General features: G+C 39.9%; 2 protein-coding genes across 9 annotated transcripts in view; both read left to right on the top strand.

Moving 5' to 3' along the window:
* Positions 1-21,643, top strand: part of ABLIM3 (actin binding LIM protein family member 3) — a 312,972-nt gene that overhangs the window by 230,666 nt on the left and 60,663 nt on the right. For all 8 annotated transcript variants that reach the window (XM_089659463.1, XM_089659460.1, XM_089659455.1 and 5 more), the window contains exons 5-8: positions 865-991; positions 6,132-6,225; positions 16,642-16,729; positions 21,202-21,260. In XM_089659463.1, coding sequence (XP_089515589.1) covers positions 865-991; positions 6,132-6,225; positions 16,642-16,729; positions 21,202-21,260 — 368 coding nt within the window. The remainder of the gene's footprint in view (positions 1-864; positions 992-6,131; positions 6,226-16,641; positions 16,730-21,201; positions 21,261-21,643) is intronic.
* On the top strand, positions 14,105-16,016 carry LOC149439116 (uncharacterized; the record flags this gene model as incomplete). The annotated part of the gene is made up of 2 exons (XM_089659471.1): positions 14,105-14,934; positions 15,734-16,016. Coding segments are annotated over 2 exons (1,110 nt in total), but the record flags the coding sequence as incomplete, so codon positions are not given.

Genomic DNA, 21,643 nt, shown 5'->3' with positions numbered 1-21,643 from the left:
GCAGAACTAGAAAACACCTCCGACTCTCCTTATGTCCATAACATAAGGGGAAGTGTTCTGTTGTCCTCAGGGAAAGGATTGGAGCAGTGCAACTGATAAGAGTGTAGCGCAATTCAAATGCACAGGAAGTTATCAGCTTATATGATTTCTGCCATGATTTCATTATTACCGAGAAAGCAGGGCTTCTTCTGCATTAACAATGTAGAATGAAATACATTCTAGTTTAACTTATGTGAGTTAACTTTTCCACTTTTCGTTAATATATGGAAGGAATATGTTTAAAACAACTTTATTGGCAAAAAAGAAAAAAACTACTGTTGTCCTTTGGCACCACTAGCTTACAGCACAGCTGTTCCTAATGGTAAATCTGGTCTAAACTGATAGTCATGCAGTGGTAGAAGCTGTATGCAGTATATTGTATGTGTACGTGTATCCACTGATAATTTGCCTTTTCTCTGTACAATACACATTGGCTACAATAGCCTGTTATCCACATCGCCATCCACACTCTGCACTAAGTATAAGGCAAGATTTTACTATATGAATGCAGAACAGGGAAGGCTTTTATCGGAATCATTTATTATCATAACACCAGTGTCACTTTCCAGCTCCAAAAAGGAGTGTAGAGTGAAGGAATAATACATCATTGTCATAGGTCCCCAAGCACCCACAATTCTGCATTAAAAAAAAAAAAGTAGTCTTTGAACAAAAGCAGTGATGGGTTTACAAATGTTAATAATTAAAGCTTGCATGATACAGTAGTTCAAGGTGCTTCACATTAATCAAAGCTGTTCACTTTTATGCACCTTGGAGCTGGATGCTGTAGACAGTTTTGTAATGATGCTATTCACTTTTATTACTCAGACTGTGCGGGCTGCAAGGAGGAGATTAAGCACGGACAGTCATTACTGGCGCTGGAAAAACAGTGGCACGTCAGCTGCTTCAAGTGTCAGACGTGCGGAATTATCCTAACCGGAGAATACATCAGCAAGTGAGTATAAATGACATGGTGTGTGCAGGGACTGAGTGACAAACGAGTGCTGGGTATAAGCTTGAGTAGCCCATATGTCAAAACATTAGTCACCTTCAGTCAACTGTTGTGTATGAAGCCAGTTTTAGTGTAGTGGCCACTGACAGGCAAACATAACCAGGTCAAAGTTCAGGTAAGGAAGTCAACTGGATGACTGAAGACAGTGTGATGGAACCTGACTCCACTAAAGTTAGATTGGACAGTTGTTTGAAAGGATGGTTGTGAGTGAATAACCAACAGGAACACGTATGTACAAATTGGGCAATTTCTGGGCTTTGAACAGTGGCAGATATCTGGCCATGCGATTTCCAGTTTGATTATACAATCTGGTTTTACCAACAGCTACCTACAGGTGAAACTCAAAAAATTAGAATATCGTGCAAAAGTTCATTTATTTCAGTAATGCAACTTAAACGGTGAAACTAATATATGTGATAGACTCATTACATGCAAAGCAAGATCATTCAAGCTGTGATTTGTCATAATTGTGATGATTATGGCTTACAGCTCATGAAGACCTCAAATCCACAATCTCAGAAAATTAGAATATTGTGAAAAGGTGCAATATTCTAGGCTCAAAGTGTCCCACTCTAATCAGCTAATTAAGCCATAACACCTGAAAAGGGTTCCTGAGCCTTTAAATGGCCTCTCAGTCTGGTTCAGTAGGAATCACAATCATGGGAAAGACTGCTGACCTGACAGTTGTGCAGAAAACCATCATTGACACCCTCCATAAGGAGGGAAAGCCTCAAAAGGTAATTGCAAAAGAAGTTGGATGTTCCCAAAGTGCTGTATTAAAGCATAGTAATAGAAAGTTATGTGGAAGGGAAAAGTGTGGAAGAAAAAGGTGCACAAGCAGCAGGGATGACCGCAGCCTGGAGAGGATTGTCAGGAAAAGGCCATTCAAAAGTGTTGGGGACTTTCACAAGGAGTGGACTGAGGCTGGAGTCAGTGCATCAAGAGCCACCCGCACACAGACGGATCCTGGACATGGGCTTCAAATTCGTATTCCTTTTTTCAAGCCGCTCCTAAACAACAAACAACGTCAGAAGCGTCTTACCTGGGCTAAAGAAAAACAGACCTGGTCTGTTGCTTAGTGGTCCAAAGTCCTCTTTTCTGACGAGAGCAACTTTTGCATCTCATTTGGAAACCAAGGACCCAGAGTATGGAGGAAGAATGGAGAGGCACACACTGCAAGATGCTTGAAGTCCAGTGTGAAGTTTCCACAGTCTGTGTTGATTTGGGGAGCCATGTCATCTGCTGGTGTTGGTCCACTGTGCTTCATTAAGTCCAGGATAAAGAGAAAACAGGTGGCGCACACACTTGCCTGCCGTTGTGGCCATCATCATTTTTGTATGCTTTTTAGATACATGCTTCGTCTGTGAGTATGTTTTTATTTTTCACTCCTAACAATAAACCTTGGATAATGCACTAGGTGTGTGTGCCACCTGTTTTCTCTTTATCCAGTGGCTGATTTCCCCGTCTGAGGAGGGCTGCACCCCTGAAGCATTTCCTTTGGTTGTCGCTGTCCTGGTACCCTTGGCTTCCCTTTTGGCTGAGCATATCCTGAGGTGCTGGACAGTACATACGATATCTGGTTCATTAAGTCCAGGGTCAACGCAGCCGTCTACCAGGAGATTTTGGAGCACTTCATGCTTCCTTCCGCAGACGAGCTTTATGGGGATGCTGACTTCATTTTCCAACAGTAGTTTTTTTCTTTTTTGCCCACACTGCCAAAAGCACCAAAACCTGGTTCAATGACCGTGGGATTACTGTGCTTGATTGGCCAGCAAACTCGCCTGACCTGAACCCCATAGAGAATCTATGGGGCATTGCCAAGAGAATGAATTGAGACATGAGACCGAACAATGCAGAAGAGCTGAAGGCCACTATTGAAGCATCCTGGTCTTCCATAACACCTCAGCAGTGCCACAGGCTGATAGCTTCCATGTCACGCCGCATTGAGGCAGTAATTGCTGCAAAAGGGGCCCAAACCAAGTACTGATTACATATGCATGCTTATACTTTTCAGAGGTCCGATATTGTTCTATGTACAATCCTTGTTTTATTGATTGCATGTAATATTCTAATTTTCTGAGATTGTGGATTTGGAGTTTTCATGAGCTGTAAGCCATAATCATCACAATTATGACAAATCACGGATTGAACTATCTTGCTTTGCATGTAATGTAATGAGTCTATCTCATATATTAGTTTCACCTTTTAAGTTGCATTACTGAAATTAACTTTTGCACGATATTCTAATTTTTTGTTTTACCTGTATAGTGAAAAGGCCTACCTTAAACATTCTGTTCAATTTATATCCAATTTGGTCAGCCCTAACACTACATGTATGTTGGTAAATCTAACTCAGATCGTACAAATCAGTTTTTAATGTGTTTAAGGAGTGTTTACATATTTTGACGCCATTGACTATAGTAGGCTCCATAGCAGCACAACGGAGGGCATGTTTATAGTAAGAAACATATCTTGCTGAGAAAAATCACTTGGGGATCTCAGTGTTGATTCACTTTCCTAATGCCACTAAGGCCTGCATACCAGCCCTGTAGAAGGCACCAAACCCTTCACCAAAGCACAATGGTTTGCTTGAATTTGGGAAATCCAACAAATGGAAAATCTCGCACTTATGAAAATCAAGAAGATACATACTGAAATATTTTGACAGCTTGGCTCATATACAGTATCTTCCAAAAGTGAGTACACCCCTCACATTTTTGTAAATATTTTATTCTATCTTTTCATGTGACAACACTGAAGAAATGACACTTTGCTACAATATAAAGTAGTGAGTGTACAGCTTGTATAACAGTGTAAATTTGCTGTTCCGTCAAAAAACCTCAACACACAGCCATTAATGTCTAAACCGCTGGCAACAAAAGTGAGTACACCCCTAAGTGAAAATGTCCACATTGGGCCCAAATTGTCAATATTTTGTGTGGCCACCATTATTTTCCAGCACTGCCATAACCCTCTTTGGGCATGGAGTTCACCAGAGCTTCACAGGTTGCCACTGGAGTCTTCTTCCACTCCTCCATGATGACATCAAGAGCTGGTGAGTGTTAGAGACCTTGCGCTCCTCCACCATTTGTTTGAGGATGCCCCACAGATGCTCAATTGGGTTTAAGTCTAGAGACATGCTTGGCCAGTCCATCACCTTTACCCTCAGCTTTTTTGGCAAGGAAGTGGTCATCTTAGAGGTGTGTTTGGGGTCGTTATCTGTGAGATACTGTATAAGGACTGAGGTCCTCCCTCTTTTCTTTTTTTATTTTCCATCCTCCTTCTTTTCCCCTTTATTTTATTTCTTCTTTCCACCTTTATGTACCACCTCTCAACTGCTCCCTCATCCAGTCCCACCCCTGCAGAACTCTCTACTATTCTACTTGAAATTTCCCCTTACCCTGACCGCTAATATATATAAAAAACAGAGGAATCTCTCTTTTTTGTACAAATAAAAAATTTAATTACAAGTTTCAGATAAAGCAGGTGGATAGATTAATTGTAGATCCATCTTGTTCTTTGGTGTGTGTCAGAACTCATACTGGCAAACCTACTTCTGTATGTATTTGCTCACTGTATTTCCAGCACTCATAACTGTTCAAGTAAAGATTTTGTTTTTAAAGAGACAGGTTACCTTGAAAGAACAATACCTACACACTGGCTGATACTCACTTTTTATGTCCTTATATATACTTCTGTTGTAGCACTAAGTCCAAACCTATGGGGGGGATTTACTAAAACTGGAGAGCGCAAAATCTGGTGCAGCTTTGCATAAAAACCAATCAGCTTCCAGGTTTTATTGTCAAAGATTAGTTGAACAAGATGAAGTTAGAAGCTGATTGGCTACCATGTGCATGTAAATCTCTCCCATGAGCTTAGCGCTGGATTGTGCTAAAATGTATACAGTGTTAAGGACTTTTTCCCCTCCCCATGTGACCGTGTTCAGTCCTGGAAATTGGCCACTCATGTTGTAGCACCTGGGAAGGAAGTCACATGCTCTTCCTGCCCAGAAGCATACCTGGAAGTATCTGTTGAAGGCTCCAATGGAGCAGCAGGTGAATCAGGTGAAGGTAAGTATCAGTGCCTGGGAGGTTGTTCTTTCAAGAGAACCTGTCATTTTGTTCCGAATGGCTGAAATGAGATTCTCTTTAATCTGAATGGAAGATGTGATATTTCTGTCCCAAACAGGATACACAGCATAAATTAGAATTTTTTGGCAGTAAAATATAGCTAATTAAATTTATTATTGTTTTAAGTTTATTTAGGTAACCAATAAAGTATACATATTTCTGTATCTCAGCGCATTAGGAGGTTTCTTAAGAGAGTGCATAGTAGTAACTAAATTCAGACTGTCTCTCTCTAATTGAAACTCTATAGTGAACCACACAGAGAAGGGAGGGAGGAATGGCAGGGAGGGGATTAAGTCATTTAGCTTTATGCCTTCTGCTCCGTAGTCCCTTTTTTAGCCTGGTTTCCATGTAAAAAGAAGCATAAAGCTCCCCCTGCTGACAGAAAATGTAAATATAAAATATTAATGTTTGATATTGTATATTTAATTCAATAAAAAAAAATTTTAAATGTCTTTAAGGGTTCAGTCACACCAAATTTGTCATAATGTGTGCATAACACACATTAAAACACTCAGCAATGCACTGTAAGTGATTTTCGGAGAGTTGACATTCATTGTTAACTGCTCACAAAATATATACAATGTGCTGCAGCCCATCTGCTCTATAGCACACCAAAATGCACTGACGCAAATTCTCAGTTCCTATTTTTTTCATTAACGGGAGGTATAAGGCAGTGTGCTTCAACATTTAAAAATGAATGCATTAAAGTGCACTGCTTTGTTGTTGTGTTCTTGAATATAAATAAATGTATACATAAACAATTTACTTTCTCTTAAATGTCACTGTTGTGTTTTTGTGTTCTAATAATAGTATTACACTTTGTTGTGCAGTATTGTCTGTGGTTTATAGGTTGTTAGTTTTTTTTGTGTTATTTTTAAGCTCCCTGCTACCAGATACAAGTATCGCCTTATAGTATTTTTTAATTTTTTTATTATATCTTTCTTATTTTCCAGAGATGGCGTGCCTTATTGTGAGACAGACTACCATGCTCAATTTGGAATTAAGTGTGAGACCTGCAACAAGTACATCAGTGGTAGAGTTTTGGAGGTATGTTGTTATGACAAGCCAAAATCTAGCCACTTAGAACAGCTAGAGATTCTAGAATATCTGATTTTAGCAAGGGAAAAAACATTTGTCCTGTGTGTTTCAAATGAACTGTCAGTTTACAAGGCTATTAACCTGTTTAGTACTTAACATGTTTTGACATTCCTCCAGTGGAACTCATTAAGCTTTTCCCCTCCAGTTGTTGAAAAATTAATTTATCTTATGCTAGAGTCATGTCCTTTTATACTGCTCCTTGTTGTATATCAACAATGAAAACATGTTACCCACCCGTCCATATTTTGGTAGGGCATTGGTAATAGCAGTGCGCTTTACATGGAGATCAAATCCTAACATAAACCACAAAGCCTTATGTAACACACATTAGTAAACCTTCTGCACACTGATACGCATTTTAATGAGGGGTGTAAAACTCAAGTTCATTGCGGGCCATCAGCATTATGGTTTCCCTCAAAGAGCTGGTATGTACATACATAGTCCAGAGTTCAGGAGTGCACTGCGTACAGACTGCAGAGTTCAGGAGTGCACTGCGTACAGAGTGCAGAGTTCAGGAGTGCACTGCGTACAGAGTGCAGAGTTCAGGAGTGCACTGCATACAGAGTGCAGAGTTCAGGAGTGCACTGTGTACAGAGTTCAGGAATGCACTGCGTACAGAGTGCAGAGTTCAGGAGTGCACTGCGTACAGAGTGCAGAGTTCAGGAGTGCACTGCGTACAGAGTGCAGAGTTCAGGAGTGCACTGCGTACAGAGTGCAGAGTTCAGGAGTGCACTGCGTACAGAGTGCAGAGTTCAGGAGTGCACTGCGTACAGAGTGCAGAGTTCAGGAGTGCACCTTGTACATAGTGCAGAGTTCAGGAGTGCACTGCGTACAGAGTGCAGAGTTCAGGAGTGCACTGCGTACAGAGTGCAGAGTTCAGGAGTGCACCTTGTACATAGTGCAGAGTTCAGGTGTGAACTACGTACAGAGTGCAGAGTTCAGGAGTGCACTGCGTACAGAGTGCAGAGTTCAGAGGTGCACTGTGTACAGAGTGCAGGGTTGATGAGTGCGCTACACACAGGGTGCAGGATTTAGGGGTGTGCTATGCATAGAGATCAGGGTTCATCTCTATCCACTTCTCACTTCCACCCCACCTCCTGCTCCCACTTGGGCACTTGCCCATATTTTTGGAAATATAGAAGTCAAACTAGGACTTTTGAGTTTATACAATAAAAGAACAAATTTCAAGGAGTGGAAACTGCATTTATTTTTCAACATAGTCCCCTGCTACATTTATGCAATTATCCCAGCTTTTAACTAATGCCTGGAATGCTTCGGCATAGAAAGATTTGTCAGTACACCTGAACCGTTCTAGGACATTCGTGAATAACCGTGTTCACCGTTCCCACAGAATGATTCATCTCTTGTGCAATTTCACGATGGGTTATGCATTAATTATCCAGGATCAGGTGTTTCATGCACTTAATGTTCACAGGAATGACGGCTGTGGGCTGGGAACCACAATGTCCGGGATCATTACTGACGGACGTATGGCCATCTTTGAAATGTTTACACCATTCAGCTGTCTTACTGTGGCTGAGCGTCTCATCACCGTACTCTGCTTGATGTCTTCTGTAGATATCTGCTGCTTTTACTCCTTCGTTCACAAGAAACTTCATCACCACACGCTGTTCCATGCATGTACTAACACTGTTGTCTACCATCTTGATTACCGGTCTCTGGACTGGCCTGCAACATGTGCACCGTCCATAAGTAATAGGGCACACTTGCCACTTACTACTGCATGTAGTACCACCACACCAGCATCCCTTTTTTACCTGTAAATGTAAAAGTCCTGGTTTGACTTGAATGCCCCTTGTAGCTTTGCGTGTGAAATTTCCCTAAAGGCATAATTCACTTTTTCAAAAATGTAAATAAATGCAATAATAATAAATGTTGGTGAGAGGAACCACAGCAAGTGACACATTATCTAACAAACTTGGAAGCAGTGATGCTCATAGCTCTGAAAGAGTGAAGAATAGACTTACCACCCAATGATGCATACTAGCACATTATGACATTACCTTGCAAGGGATTTTTTAATCTTTTTTTTAGGTGCTGTTTACTACCGCTTTAAAGTGGTTGTAAACTTCAGACATGAAATATGAACAAAGCATATCCCTCTATAGTGTGTACTTGTCTAAATTAAGAGCACTAAGTGTCATTTCTGTTTTCTGCCTCATTCGTCTGCTATCATCATGAGTCGTTTCTGACCAGTTTTCCTGACACAAAGAGAAAAATGGTGACAGGGGAGAGAGCTCCAATAGTTTGACAGCCTCATCTCTGTTCCTGTGAGCTATGTAAAGGGGTGTGTGTCCTTCTTCCAAACAGCTCTCAGAGCTCTCCTTACTGAGCTCTGCAGGGTGTATTTCAGTTCCCTGCCCCCTTTCTTTCTTACAGCCATCTTGCACCCTGACATTTATTCTTTAACCTTAACCTAACTTAGATGACCCTAACACTTATCCCTCATTCTTATCCTAAAATCTAAAAGAGATGAAGAAGTTTATTGGGTGGCTGGAGCATCATCAGCGCAAATAATAAAACCATTACACACGTTCCTAGAAATGGCAAGGTGTAGATGGATGCTGTAGCAACTACCAGCTAGAGACCAGTAACATTGTGCATCAAAGCATATATCGCCGGCATACCATGGACCTTCAAGATACTGTCCAGATGTTTATTAAAGTGACCACATCTCAGTAGTAAAGGTGCAACATTTCCAGACCAAGCAGGGCACAAGTCAGGCATGTGATGACAGTTTAATATACGTTTGGATGCTTTCTTCAAGATCCATGGTGTGTTGGCAATATATGCTTTGAAGCCTCATCATGAACACAACCAGTCCAAGAATGAGATCACAAGCAACAAAATATTGGCATAGAAAGTAATATAAAGTTGTAATAGTAAAAACTGTATTTAGGTATTTTTTTAATCTGTTTTATGGCTTTTATTACTTACTAAGTGGTAGAGTAAAACTTTAAACTATCACAAATGTAGTTTTAAAGATGCATTAAGATATGTTGAAAAATGCTTCATAAATAATGGAATTGTAAGCCCACTGGCATTTCATGTCTGGGAAGTACTGAGCAATCAAGTCTATTATTGTAGTGAATTAGAAGACAGTGGTGTCCTGCCATTTCAAGCGTTGTTGTCAATGTTCAGTTTACTGTCTCCTGAAAATATGTATATTGCTTTTACTCCTATTATCCACTCTTGGTAATGTTGTACATTACAATGCCATTCTCCCTTCTGCTGTTTGCTCAGCTTGCCTCAATTTCTGTTGTCTGTCCGTATCTCTTCCATGTCAGCAGCATCCCAGCACACCTCACTGAGATCTGCCTGGATAGTACTGAGCCAATGGAGTGGAAATAAAGCACTTTAGCTCTTCAGCTGCTTGAGGCAGATTGCCACTGTGACCTTAACTTATGTGACTTTCCTCGGAAATCATACAAAACACATGGGTGATTCACATTGCAAGTCAAATAAATATTATGAAAGCCTAAAATTTTATATAAAAAAGTGTTACAGTTCAAAACCTCCCTCCACAAACTGCACAATGACTCATAGAAAATGAAATGAATACACAATATCCTACACTAGACTCTAGCACTATAAAGGAGCCTGTCACAGAGATACAGCTGCCATTGGTGACTTCATTCCCATAGACTTGTATGAAAAGGAAAAAAAACTTTTAAAGCAAACAAGGAATTGATTGAAACGGGTTCTATTATGCTGACCCAGAACAGGTATGCAGAAAAGGATTTCTGGCTTTTTGGTGGCTTCTGCGTACCAGATAATTGTCTAAAAAAATATTAAAGTTGAACTGTATGTACAGTATGTGTACCAATTATATTCCTCTGCTGGTAATGTGACAACTTTTATATAATGAAATGTAAAAAAAGTTGTAGGACTTTTTACAGTTTGGACCATTGTAAGTATGTGCAATACCTGTGGGATTCCGCTAGAAGCTGGCAATGACTGTAGTAGACACCCATACTATTGTGATTTACACTGGCTTCCAGTCCCATGCACAGATGCCCTTCTGATAATACTTTGCATTTTCTCAATGAATGTAAAAACTCTTCTCTGATTGTGATGTTACCACCCCGTCTCTCCACCTAGTGCAATCAGAGAACACTTTGCATTCATTGATTGTTCCCTGAATGGAGCCCTTGCCAAATGAGCAATCTCCTATGTTCACAGTGTAGCAGGGCAGACACTCAGTACAGGACCTGGAAGCTAGTGGAAATCACTGGAGTAATGATACCTACTATGGTGATTCCTAGCTTTCGCAGGGATCCCACAGGTATGGCACATACTTACTTACATTGGTCCAAGCTGGACACTTCTGTGGCAAGTAATAGACATATTTGTTCAATCTATTCCATATTATTTGTAATAGTAATGCCACTGTCACTAGTTATAGCGCATACTTATTTAGATCAGGCTTTGTCGATGTGAGAGACCGGTGGGCAATTTTGCAAAATTCTGGCAAAAGGTCATTTCAACTAAAGAAAGCAGCTTCTCAGGCCAAGGGAGTACTTATTTTTACTTACATGGTACAATGGTGCACCTTGTTGAATAACTAACACATTTTCTTTGTGGTTTTTTTCATGCATATCACCTTTATCTGTAGCCTCTGTACAAATAAAGATCTAATGTTCAACTGTTTGAATATATTGAAAGTCAAAAATTTCCATGGAGAGTTCTTACTAATTTCATTACTGCCTAATGATTGACAGCTTTCTAAAATACACACTAAATTAGTCCCTATATTACTTTTAAAAATCACTGTTTTAAAAAGAAATAAAGTTGTTGGCTGGAAATGTCCACATCTTTATTGATTTTGGCTGGATTAGGTAACAATCTTTTGTCTATGGGTAGCTGCAGACAAAATAGGCAACAGGTATGAAAATAATTGTTTGTGTTGCCTGGGCACCATTGTATCCCACATGATGAGTTATCATTGGAACATTTTGTTGGACATCTGTGTAGGTATAAACCCAAAAGCTTGGCCAAGAATTTATTTTCTGGTAAACAGCAAATGAGTATTTTGTCTGGTGAAGCTGAAATGTGCTTGGATATCTAAGGATGCACCCACACTTCGATTAGATGTGAGAACCCCAGTGGGTGTTCCCACAATTAGCTGTAGGAGCCAGCAGCACCTTTGAAAGCAATGGGAAGTTGCGGCCACTCACATGTAATCGCTCATGCAGCAATCACATGCAAGTGATTGGCCCTGGACACAGGCAGACACAAAGGGTTTTGTTTTTTCCCACAAGATTAGTTGTCATTGGGATGATGTGCTGTACATCTATGTATGAATAAACCCAAATGTTTCATTAGGAAAAGAATTTGGTTTTCAGGTAGCCAGCAAATGAGTATTTTGCTTGAGGAAGGAGAAATTGTGCTTATATCTCTAAAATCAGTTTAAGCTATGAAGCTCAGGTTTGTTTAACCACAACCACCAGCAGGTATTGAGCCCTGTAAAAATGATAACAAACAATCTAACCATCTCACAGTAGCTGCAGGTCCAATGTTGTCCCTAAACAGTATTAGTTTGTATTAGCATTCCTGTTTTGTCCATAGAAAAGTAATTTGGGGCTTGGCTTCTCTTCCTGCAGATAGTTTGAGTCCTAACTTATTTGGAAGGGATATCATTAGAATGTTTTCTAACCTGCCTGATGTTTTCTTCCCTGTGAACTGTCTTTTATGTTTGCCTGAAGGTATCCAATAGACATAAGATCACTGCCGGATCCAGCTGAAAATATTGTCAATGCCTAGGAGCACCTGAATGCCAAAGCACATCTTTACAGGCTCAGCAGTCAGTTAAATTGCAAACGGTGCATGATAATGACTAATCCTATTTCTTGCAATGGATGTCAAAAAGCATTTAGCTGTTCTTTTGAAAGATACAAAATTATCATTATACAGCAAATGAGTCTGCTGGTGCTGCTTTGTAGTCTTTTTTCAGCTTGTTTTGTTAATGAAATGGTTGAGTTTACATGTTTATTTGCATAGGCTTTTGTTTTAACCAGCAGGACAAAGTAGTCTCTAGCATTTTATTTTGATATCCTGTATTCTTTAGATTTAGACCAGAAACAACCCTCTGCAGTTTTTGACTTTTGCAAAAAAAAAAAAAAAACCCCACAAAGCACATTAAAGGTGAAAAAATAAACTTAAATGTATGTGAGTTATGTAATTTTTAAACACAGAGTATTTTGTCATTTAACTACTGTGTTGGGGTAGATAGCCTACATCTGGACAAGCTCTGGGATTTCATGTTGTACATTAAGCTGCCCCACTATCAAAACCCTCCTATATATCAGTCATGCTTAACTGAAACGTAGCCGGGGGCCAAATTGTGCAGCTAATGCTGCAAGGGCCACATTTGTTGTGGGGAGTTCTGTTTATAAATACGGCACAATGTTGGAAATGAATAGATATATAATATTTTAAATGACGTCCTGACATTAATTTCTGCATTCAATTATTGCACAATTATAAATCATACTTGCAGAGGTGAAACTTTTTTTCTGAACAACTCAACTGCAAACCTAATTAATAGTAGGGATTTCATTTGTTTTAAAATCCTAAAATGGCCAAGGCCATCAGTTCCAAAAAAAACGTCCTACAATTTCAGTACGAGGAGTAACCTAAACACTAACCCCCCTTTAACCCTTACCCTCACACTAACCTTCCTTGTAACCAGCAGATGAGTATTTTTCTTGGTGAAACTGAAATGTGCTTGCATATCTAAGGGTACATTCACACTTGCGAATGCACCCACACTTTGATTAGCTGTGAGAACCCCAGCGGGGGGTTCCCACAATTAGCTGTAGGAGCCAGCAGCACCCTTGAAAACAATGGGTAGTTGTGGCCACTCACATGTAATCGCTCATGCAGCAACTGCATGCAAGTGTTTGGCCCTGGACACAGGCAGGCATAAAGGGTTTTGGTGATTCCCACAAGATTAGTTAGATTGTTTTAAAATCTTAAAACAATCCTGGCCCCACTCACTCTTGCCCATCCTGTAACCTAAACACTAACCCCCCTTTAACCCTAACCCTCACACTAACCTTCCTTGTAAACTTAACCCACCCTACAATTTTAACCATTCCTGTATTACTAACCTTTGCACAAACCCTTACTATGGCACTAATTCTCACACTAACCTTCCTTGTAACCTGAAACCTCCTTCAACACTAACTGTTTCTGAAATACTAACCTTTAAACTAACCCACCCTATGACACTAACCCTCACAATAACTCTTCCTATACACTAAACCTTCCTATAACACTAACCCTAGCACTAACCCTCCCTTCAACACTATTCATCACACTAACCCTTCCTATAACACTAACCCTTCCTATAACACAAACCCTAACACTAATCCTCTCTACAACACTAACCCTCAAACTAATTCTTTCTATAACACTAACCCTTCCTACAACACAAACCCTAACACTAATCCACCCTACAACACTAACCCTCAAGCTAATTCTTCCTATAACACTAACCCTTCCTATAACACAAACCCTAACACTAATCCACCCTACAACACTAACCCTCCAACTAATTCTTCCTATAACACTAACCCTTCCTATAACACAAACCCTAACACTAATCCTCCCTACAACACTAACCCTCCAACTAATTCTTCCTATAACACTAACCCTTCCTATAACACAAACCCTAACACTAATCCTCCCTACAACACTAACCCTCAAACTAATTCTTCCTATAACACTAACCCTTCCTATAACACAAACCCTAACACTAATCCTCCCTACAACACTAACCTTCCAACTAATTCTTCCTATAACACTAACCCTTCCTATAACACAAACCCTAACACTAATCCTCTCTACAACACTAACCCTCAAACTAATTATTCCTATAACACTAACCCTTCCTATAACACAAACCCTAACACTAATCCTCTCTACAACACTAACCCTCAAACTAATTCTTCCTATAACACTAACCCTTCCTATAACACAAACCCTAACACTAATCTGCCCTAAAACACTAACCCTCAAACTAATTCTTCCTATAACACTAACCCTTCCTGTAGTATCAACACTCACATTAACTCTTCATATAACAGTAACCCTTCCTATAGCACTAACCTTCACACTAACCCTTCCTATAACACTAACCATCACACTAACCCTTCCTATAGCACCAACCTTCACAATAACCCTTCCCATAGCACTAACCTTCACAGTAACCCTTCCTATAACAGTAACTATTCCTATAGCACCAACCTTCACACTAACCCTTTCTATAACACTAACCATCACACTAACACTTCCTATAACACTAACCATCACACTAACCCTTCCTATAGCACCAACCTTCACAATAACCCTTCCTATAGCAGCAACCTTCACAATGGCCCTTCCTATAGCACCAACCTTCACAATAACCCTTCCTGTAGCACCAACCTTCACAATAACCCTTCCTATAGCACCAACCTTCACAATAACCCTTTCTATAGCACCAACCTTCACAATAACCCTTTCTATAACACCAACCTTCACAATAACCCTTCCTATAGCACCAACCATCACACTAACCCTTCCTATAGCACTAACTATCACACTAACCCTTCCTATAACACTAACCCTCACACTAATTTTTCCTATAACAATAACCCGCACACTAACCCTCACACCAACCCTTCCTATAACAGTAAAGATGGTCATACATGGGTCAATTTCCGAAAGAATTTTCTTTCGCAAATCTTTTCTGACAATTTTAATTAGAATTTTGCACAATTAGTGGGCCACAACAATGTCCAATTTTCAAGAGACTATCAAATTTGAGTGATCAGGCATGTTGGAAATTCTTTGAAAAACGAACAAATTTATAATCCATGATGGGATAATTATGCGAGAAATGTAATTGAGAAAAGAAATGAGCATGACCTGACCTGGAAAGGATAAAAAATTCTTGGCCACAAAAATTCTTTTCTGTAGCAACATGGTGTGAAATTAAAGGCTTGGTTGGTTGAATTTCTAAATCTATGGTGGCACCATCAGAGTACAAAATGCACGAAAATTCCAATTTTCTAAAGAAAGTTTGTTTGGAATTCAACCCATGTATGGCCTGCATAAGCCTTCCTATAGCATTAACCCTCACACTAACCCTTTCTATAATACTAACCATCACACTAACCCTTCTTATAGTGCTAACCATTCCTATAACACTAATCCTTCTTATAATACTAACCCTTTCTATGACATTAACCTTTCCTATAACACTAAACCTAACACTAACCCTTCCTATAGCACTAATCATCAGACTATTCCTTTCTATGACATCAACCCTAACACTAATCCTTACTATATCTCTAACCCTCATGCTAACCCTTTCTATAACACTAACCTTTCCTGTAACACTAACCCTTCCTGTAGCACTAATCATCAGACTATCCCTTTCTATGACACCAACCCTAACATTAACCCTTACTATAACTCTAACAATCACACTAACCCTTTCTATAACACTAACCCTTTCTATAACACTAACCTTTCCTATAGCACTAATCATCAGACTATCCCTTTCTATGACACCAACCCTAACACTAACCCTTACTATAACTCTAACCCTCACACTAACTCTTTCTATAACACTAAACCTAACACTAACCCTTCCTATAGCACTAATCATCAGACTATCCCTTTCTATGACACCAACCCTAACACTAATCCTTGCGATATATCTCTAACACTAACCCTTTCTATAACACTAGCCTTTCTATAACACTAACCTTTACACTATCCCTTCCTATAACACTTAACTTTTCCTATAACTGCAATAACTTATGAATGATTTCAGAAGTCTTTCAAACTGATGTCAAAAGCATGCTGCGTTTATCAGTTGACACAGCCCATTGACACAGGTCTTAACACTGCCTGTAACCTGAATCTTCTCTACAACTCTAACCCTCATACTAACTTTCTTTGTACTGTAACTCCAAAGGTTCATGCCTTCAGGGCTTAAAAAAATGCCACTTTTACGGATGTTTTTTTTTGCCTGGAAAACACACCTCCATCTTAGCTTATGTGTCCATACACGCATAGGAGTTTATAGGTGTATTAGAAGATGAGCGTAATCTTAACCATACCTGTAACCCTAACCCCTAAACTAATGGTCCCCATAACAATAACCTTCCACGTCACCCTAACCCTACCTGTAGCACATTTGTAATGTTTTCTATGTGGCTTTAATAGATTACAGATTGAACCTTCTTTTAGCCTGCAGTTGCAATGCAATGCTTTGAATTCATTGTAAAGTGACCGGAATAATGTAAAGAATCTTGTGACAGGATTCCTAAAGGGTGTCTGTTTTTTTAGGCAGGAGGAAAGCACTATCACCCAACATGTGCCCGCTGTGTACGCTGCCAGCAGATGTTCTCAGAAGGAGAGGAGATGTACCTGACAGGTAGGACATTTGTCACTGGGGCTTTGCTTAACACTGTCACAATGTCATCTCCTACTGTATATACCATCAGAGGCCTATCTGTTATACTCACATCACTTCTTTATGTTACCTTTTCCTCTCTATAGCACAGATCCATAACAGAGCTCATTATGCAGCAAAAAAAATGATGTCTTATCATTGTAATGTTCAAGGATTAACAGCGATCAGTTACTGAGATTAATCAAAGCAAGACACTGTCTACTAACAAAGAGCAAAGCAAGCAATCAAAAATCAGATATCTGCAGTTTAATCATTCTAATGTTCTGGGACAAATCCAAGCTCATCTGCAATGCTGCTGCCCTGCTCCCCTTGCTGCCCTCACCTTAGCCACTCTTTCTTGCTGCAACATTTTTAACAAAGGCAGTGTTGAGGAAGGGAAGTGGCTTTGGACTGTAATGTGCAGTAATGGCCACAATCTCCATTCTTTGGTCATATGGCCTCACGTAGCAAGGAATGGAAGGAAATGTGATTCTAAAGTGTTTAAATAAAGAAACAGTTAGGCCCCTTTCACACTGGTGGATTCCACCAGTGAATCCGGCTGCTCAGTAGGGAACCTGTCCACTGATTCCCGCTGAGCAGATGACAGGCCCATGTCTGCTCCACTTATGCAAAGCAAACACAGACAGAGCCTGCTGTCCTCTATGGTCGGTCGAATGTAAAGGGACCACCTGTTTACATCTGACTGTCATCTGATCTGCTAGACAGATGGGGCATGGATCCCCATCCATCTGTTTTTAGCGGAAAGGATCGGATCGGATGCAGGCAGGTGTAAACGGACACATGTCTCCATAGAGGGCAATGGATGTTCCGATCAGGTCCGCCTGAAAAATGGACATACGGACTTGATCAATCCACCCCAGTAAAAGGGGCTTAATGTGGGTATAGGTAGAGGGAGGGCCACCCTCCTTGATTGGAGTCCAGCCACAGTTGCAACAGCTGCTTTTTCTGTTCCTACACCACCGGTGACCTATGATTAGTTTTCATGAACCGGTTCACATGAGATTAATGATCAGGAAAAAGTGCATGTCATCACTTTTTACAGATTTCTGAACTACAAAAAATGATGTTAAGCTGAAGCATACATTATTTGCATTTAAAGAAGGATTCCAGGTAATGCATTTAATACATAGTCACATTGGTCCAGCTTAAATATATACCATTTTTGTGGGATCCCTCTAGAACAGTGTTTCCCAACTTTTTTTCAGTAAAGACACCCTTTAAAATTATGGACAGTCCCGAGGCACCCTTTAAAATTATGGACAGTTCTGAGGCACCCCATTTTAAAATGGGGTGCCTCTAGACTGTCCATAATTTTAAAAAGGCACCCCATTCTAAAATGTGAAAACCTATTTAACAGTTTTATATAATGCAGCAACATCTACACATGTAGGACACCCAACATTAGAGGTGACTTATTCTTCCAAAGCAAATACACTTTTGCACACTGGTACTGAGTAATATTCCATTGTTTCTCTTCTCCCTCAGTTTTTCTCTGACACTGAGCTAATGTGACCCCCAGCACTGACGGAGAAGGGCAAACTAGGATGCTGTGCAGGAAGCTAACATTCTCCTTATCAACTGATGATGTCATTGGTTGTCAGGACACCGGCGGCTAGAAGGTCGTAATGGTGCACAATGAAAACCTGTGGCTTTCTATAACTAAAAGGCAGGCTTGTACCACCCGCTGGCTTGTATACAAGTTTTGGGCAATTTGTGAACATTTTGCCAAGGCACCCCTAAAGAAACCTCAAGGCACCCCAAGGTGCCTGGGTACTTTGGTTGAGAAAGGCTGCTCTAGAAGTTGGAATCAATGTAGTAGGCACACCTACCTCAGTGATTTACACTTACTTCTGGATCCTGTGCCAAGAAGCGGTCTGCTACAATGTGAACACAGGAGGTTGGCCGCTTGGCACAGACACAATTCCGAGAGAGCATTGCATTTTCTCAAAGAATGCAAAGCATTTTTTGATTAGATGAGGTAGAGAGCATGACCTTGCTGTCCCACCTCTCCATCCAGTCCAATCTGAGAATGTTTTGCATTCATTGAGTGCGAAGCATTCTCTGAAAGGCGCCTGTGCCAAGTGGACAAATTCCTGTGTTCACAATCTAGCGGAGCAGCGTATGGGCATAGAACCCCTAAGCTACTAGAAATCACTGGAGTAGTGGTGTCCACATCAGTAATTTCCAGCTTCTAGAGTGATCCCATGGTATATGCATAGTTACATTGGTCCAAGCTGGACCAATGTTACTATGTTAGATATGCCATACCCGAAATTCTTCTTTAAATTTAAGGTGGAACCAAAACTTTTTTGCTCTTTTAATGGAAACCTTTCCTTAGAGAGACATGCAGGCTGGCATTGCTAATTTTTATTCTGCAAATGCTTGCTTCTTGGCTGTCATGTTTACACTTTAATATTTTGGGGGTTATTTACTAAAACTAAAGAGTGCAAAATCTGATGCAGCTCTGCATAGAAGCCAATCAACTTCCAAGTTTTATTGCCAACGCTTAATTGAAGAAGCTGCAGTTAGAAGCTGATTGGCTACCATGTACAGCTGCACCAGATTCTGAGGGCACCAGTTTTAGTAAATCTCCCCCTTTGTGTCCTTTACCTGAAAATAGCTTGCAGATGTGGATGTCTCACTCTACTTTGACATTTCAAATATGCTTGCCTGTTCCAAGTCAGTGACTCAAACCTTAGTGAGCCGAGTCCATTAGCATACTAGCCATACAACTAGAAGGGGATTGACAATGGCAACTGCCACTATGTCTCTCGAAAAATGTTTGCTTAACTAAGAAAGGGCTAGACCCTCTATCAACTTTTTATTGTTGCCTGTGTCCTCACTTGGGTCTTGTCCCGATGATGACTAGTAGACTGCTAAAACACCCTTACTGTCTTGCTCTAGGGAGCATCAACTATACAGTCTGGTGCCTGAAAACATGAAAAAGGTTGTCTGTGCCCATCCTACTTATTACATCATACATACAGACAGCACAGCTTGCAAAGAACAATATCATTATGCTTTTTTCAGGAGGCATGGGGAAGAAGAAAGCATATTTAAAATGTTGTGCTAAATCACACATATTCTTTAACTGGTGATGATTAACTATTTTTAGCTTTTTATATAAAACATTATCCCAATTTCTGCTTTAGACCTGCATGTAGTAATTAACCAATGTATTATAAACTTGTGCAGTTTGGCTGCTAAAATGTATTTCTTGTTGAAATAACCATAGTGTGATGTGATTATCAATAACAGATTGATATTCATTTTTGAACAGACGCTGAGTTTTATTGATCGGCAGACCTGCACAACCTATTTATTGTGTCCAAATTCTCTGAGTTGTATTGGTGGAAAGATGTATAACATTCTTTATATATTAAATATTACAGTTTATAGACAGGCTGTACGGATTCCATATGCTTTCCAACAAATGAATTACACCAAAATAACTGTTGTATGTGTGAGTTTAATATATGCTGCAGTCAGTAATGTATTTATAAACCAGCTAAAAGATTACATCATCGCACATTTTCACTCCCTATGGATCACTGCAAAAGACATTTTTGGCGCCCTCTGCTGGCTTGATTTGCATATTGTAGCATATTTTCAGAAGCGAGCACCTGAACTTGCTGCAGACAGCCCAAGTAAAAATCATTTAATTTTTTTTTTAAGCCTTTTAATTTTCAAATCTCTAAGCTAATTAAACAGTGAATATTATTTCTTATTCAGAGTATCACTTTATTTGGGGGGGGGGGAGTGTATTGCTATCCTTTTGTACAGAAACTATTAAGTTCCAAATACATCTGTCAAATGTGTTTAATCAGTTTACAGTGAAAGCTGCTGCAGGTTAGAAAGTCTGCTATTCATTGTGAATTCCCTGTACAGTTGCGTGGGTTGGTCACCTTTGGATGCTCCCCACGTTCCCAGCAGTGTCCTGGAAACAGACACCAAACAGCATATTTCAATGCACAGCCCTCTGTGGCTTCATTGTTAACTGTTTCCACATTTGTCAATAAATACCATCACAGCGCAAGAGTTTTAATTTACCATGTTTGCTGAGCGCTGTATACTGACTGTTTCTTGGAGATGTAAATCCCCATCATGCCTTGTGTGCCAGTAGCACAAAGAATTCAGACAGAGCTATTATCTAGGATTCCCAAGAGAGCCGTCATGATGCTGAAGGTGACCTTCAAATACTGCTGTGTGTACCGAAGATCCCATTAACTGCCAGTGATCTATGAAAATGTGTTTTCATAGGGCAAAATGTGGAGCGCTGTCTAATTCTGCTTTTTATTATATTAGCTTCTAGGTTCCACTTGGTCTCCTTTGCTGTCATTACTTTTTCTTTTTTTTGCGCTCATACCTGTTAATGGAGTGCTTCTAATTACCTGCCATTATTATTGTTAAATGGAAATTTCTGTTTTATCCAGGCTCTGAAGTGTGGCATCCAATCTGCAAGCAGGCGGCTCGGGCAGAGAAGAAGCTTAAGGTGCGTGGACTGTATATGGTGTTTTTAACCCTCTAAGGACTATCCGCTCATTATATTGCCATTGGTCTGTTTCCTTTTCAATATTTGTTACATTTTATACTTTTTTTGCAAAGTGAATTTATTTTTTAACATTGTAGTATTCCAGAAAAATAGTAGCTGCTTCAGTATTTTAGAGCTTACATATTTCTATTTTATTTATATATATATTTTACATAGGAAATGAAACAAGAGGCTCCCAGCACAAACCCTGGTAATCAGCAAAGCTGATCTGTGTTATCTTTTTCAGATTTTAGTCCTCATGCACACTTGACATTTTTACAGCTGCTGTTTTTGGCTTTTGACGTTTTTTTTCTACAGCTACTAAACCCCCAGTATGTTATGCT

This window comes from Staurois parvus, unplaced genomic scaffold (genome assembly GCF_062004578.1).
Source record: "Staurois parvus isolate SC_StPar_1 unplaced genomic scaffold, SC_StPar_1.0 ptg001158l, whole genome shotgun sequence".
NCBI lineage: Eukaryota > Metazoa > Chordata > Amphibia > Anura > Ranidae > Staurois > Staurois parvus.
Note: the sequence above shows the minus strand (reverse complement) of the source record. Positions and strands in the feature narration are given on the sequence as shown.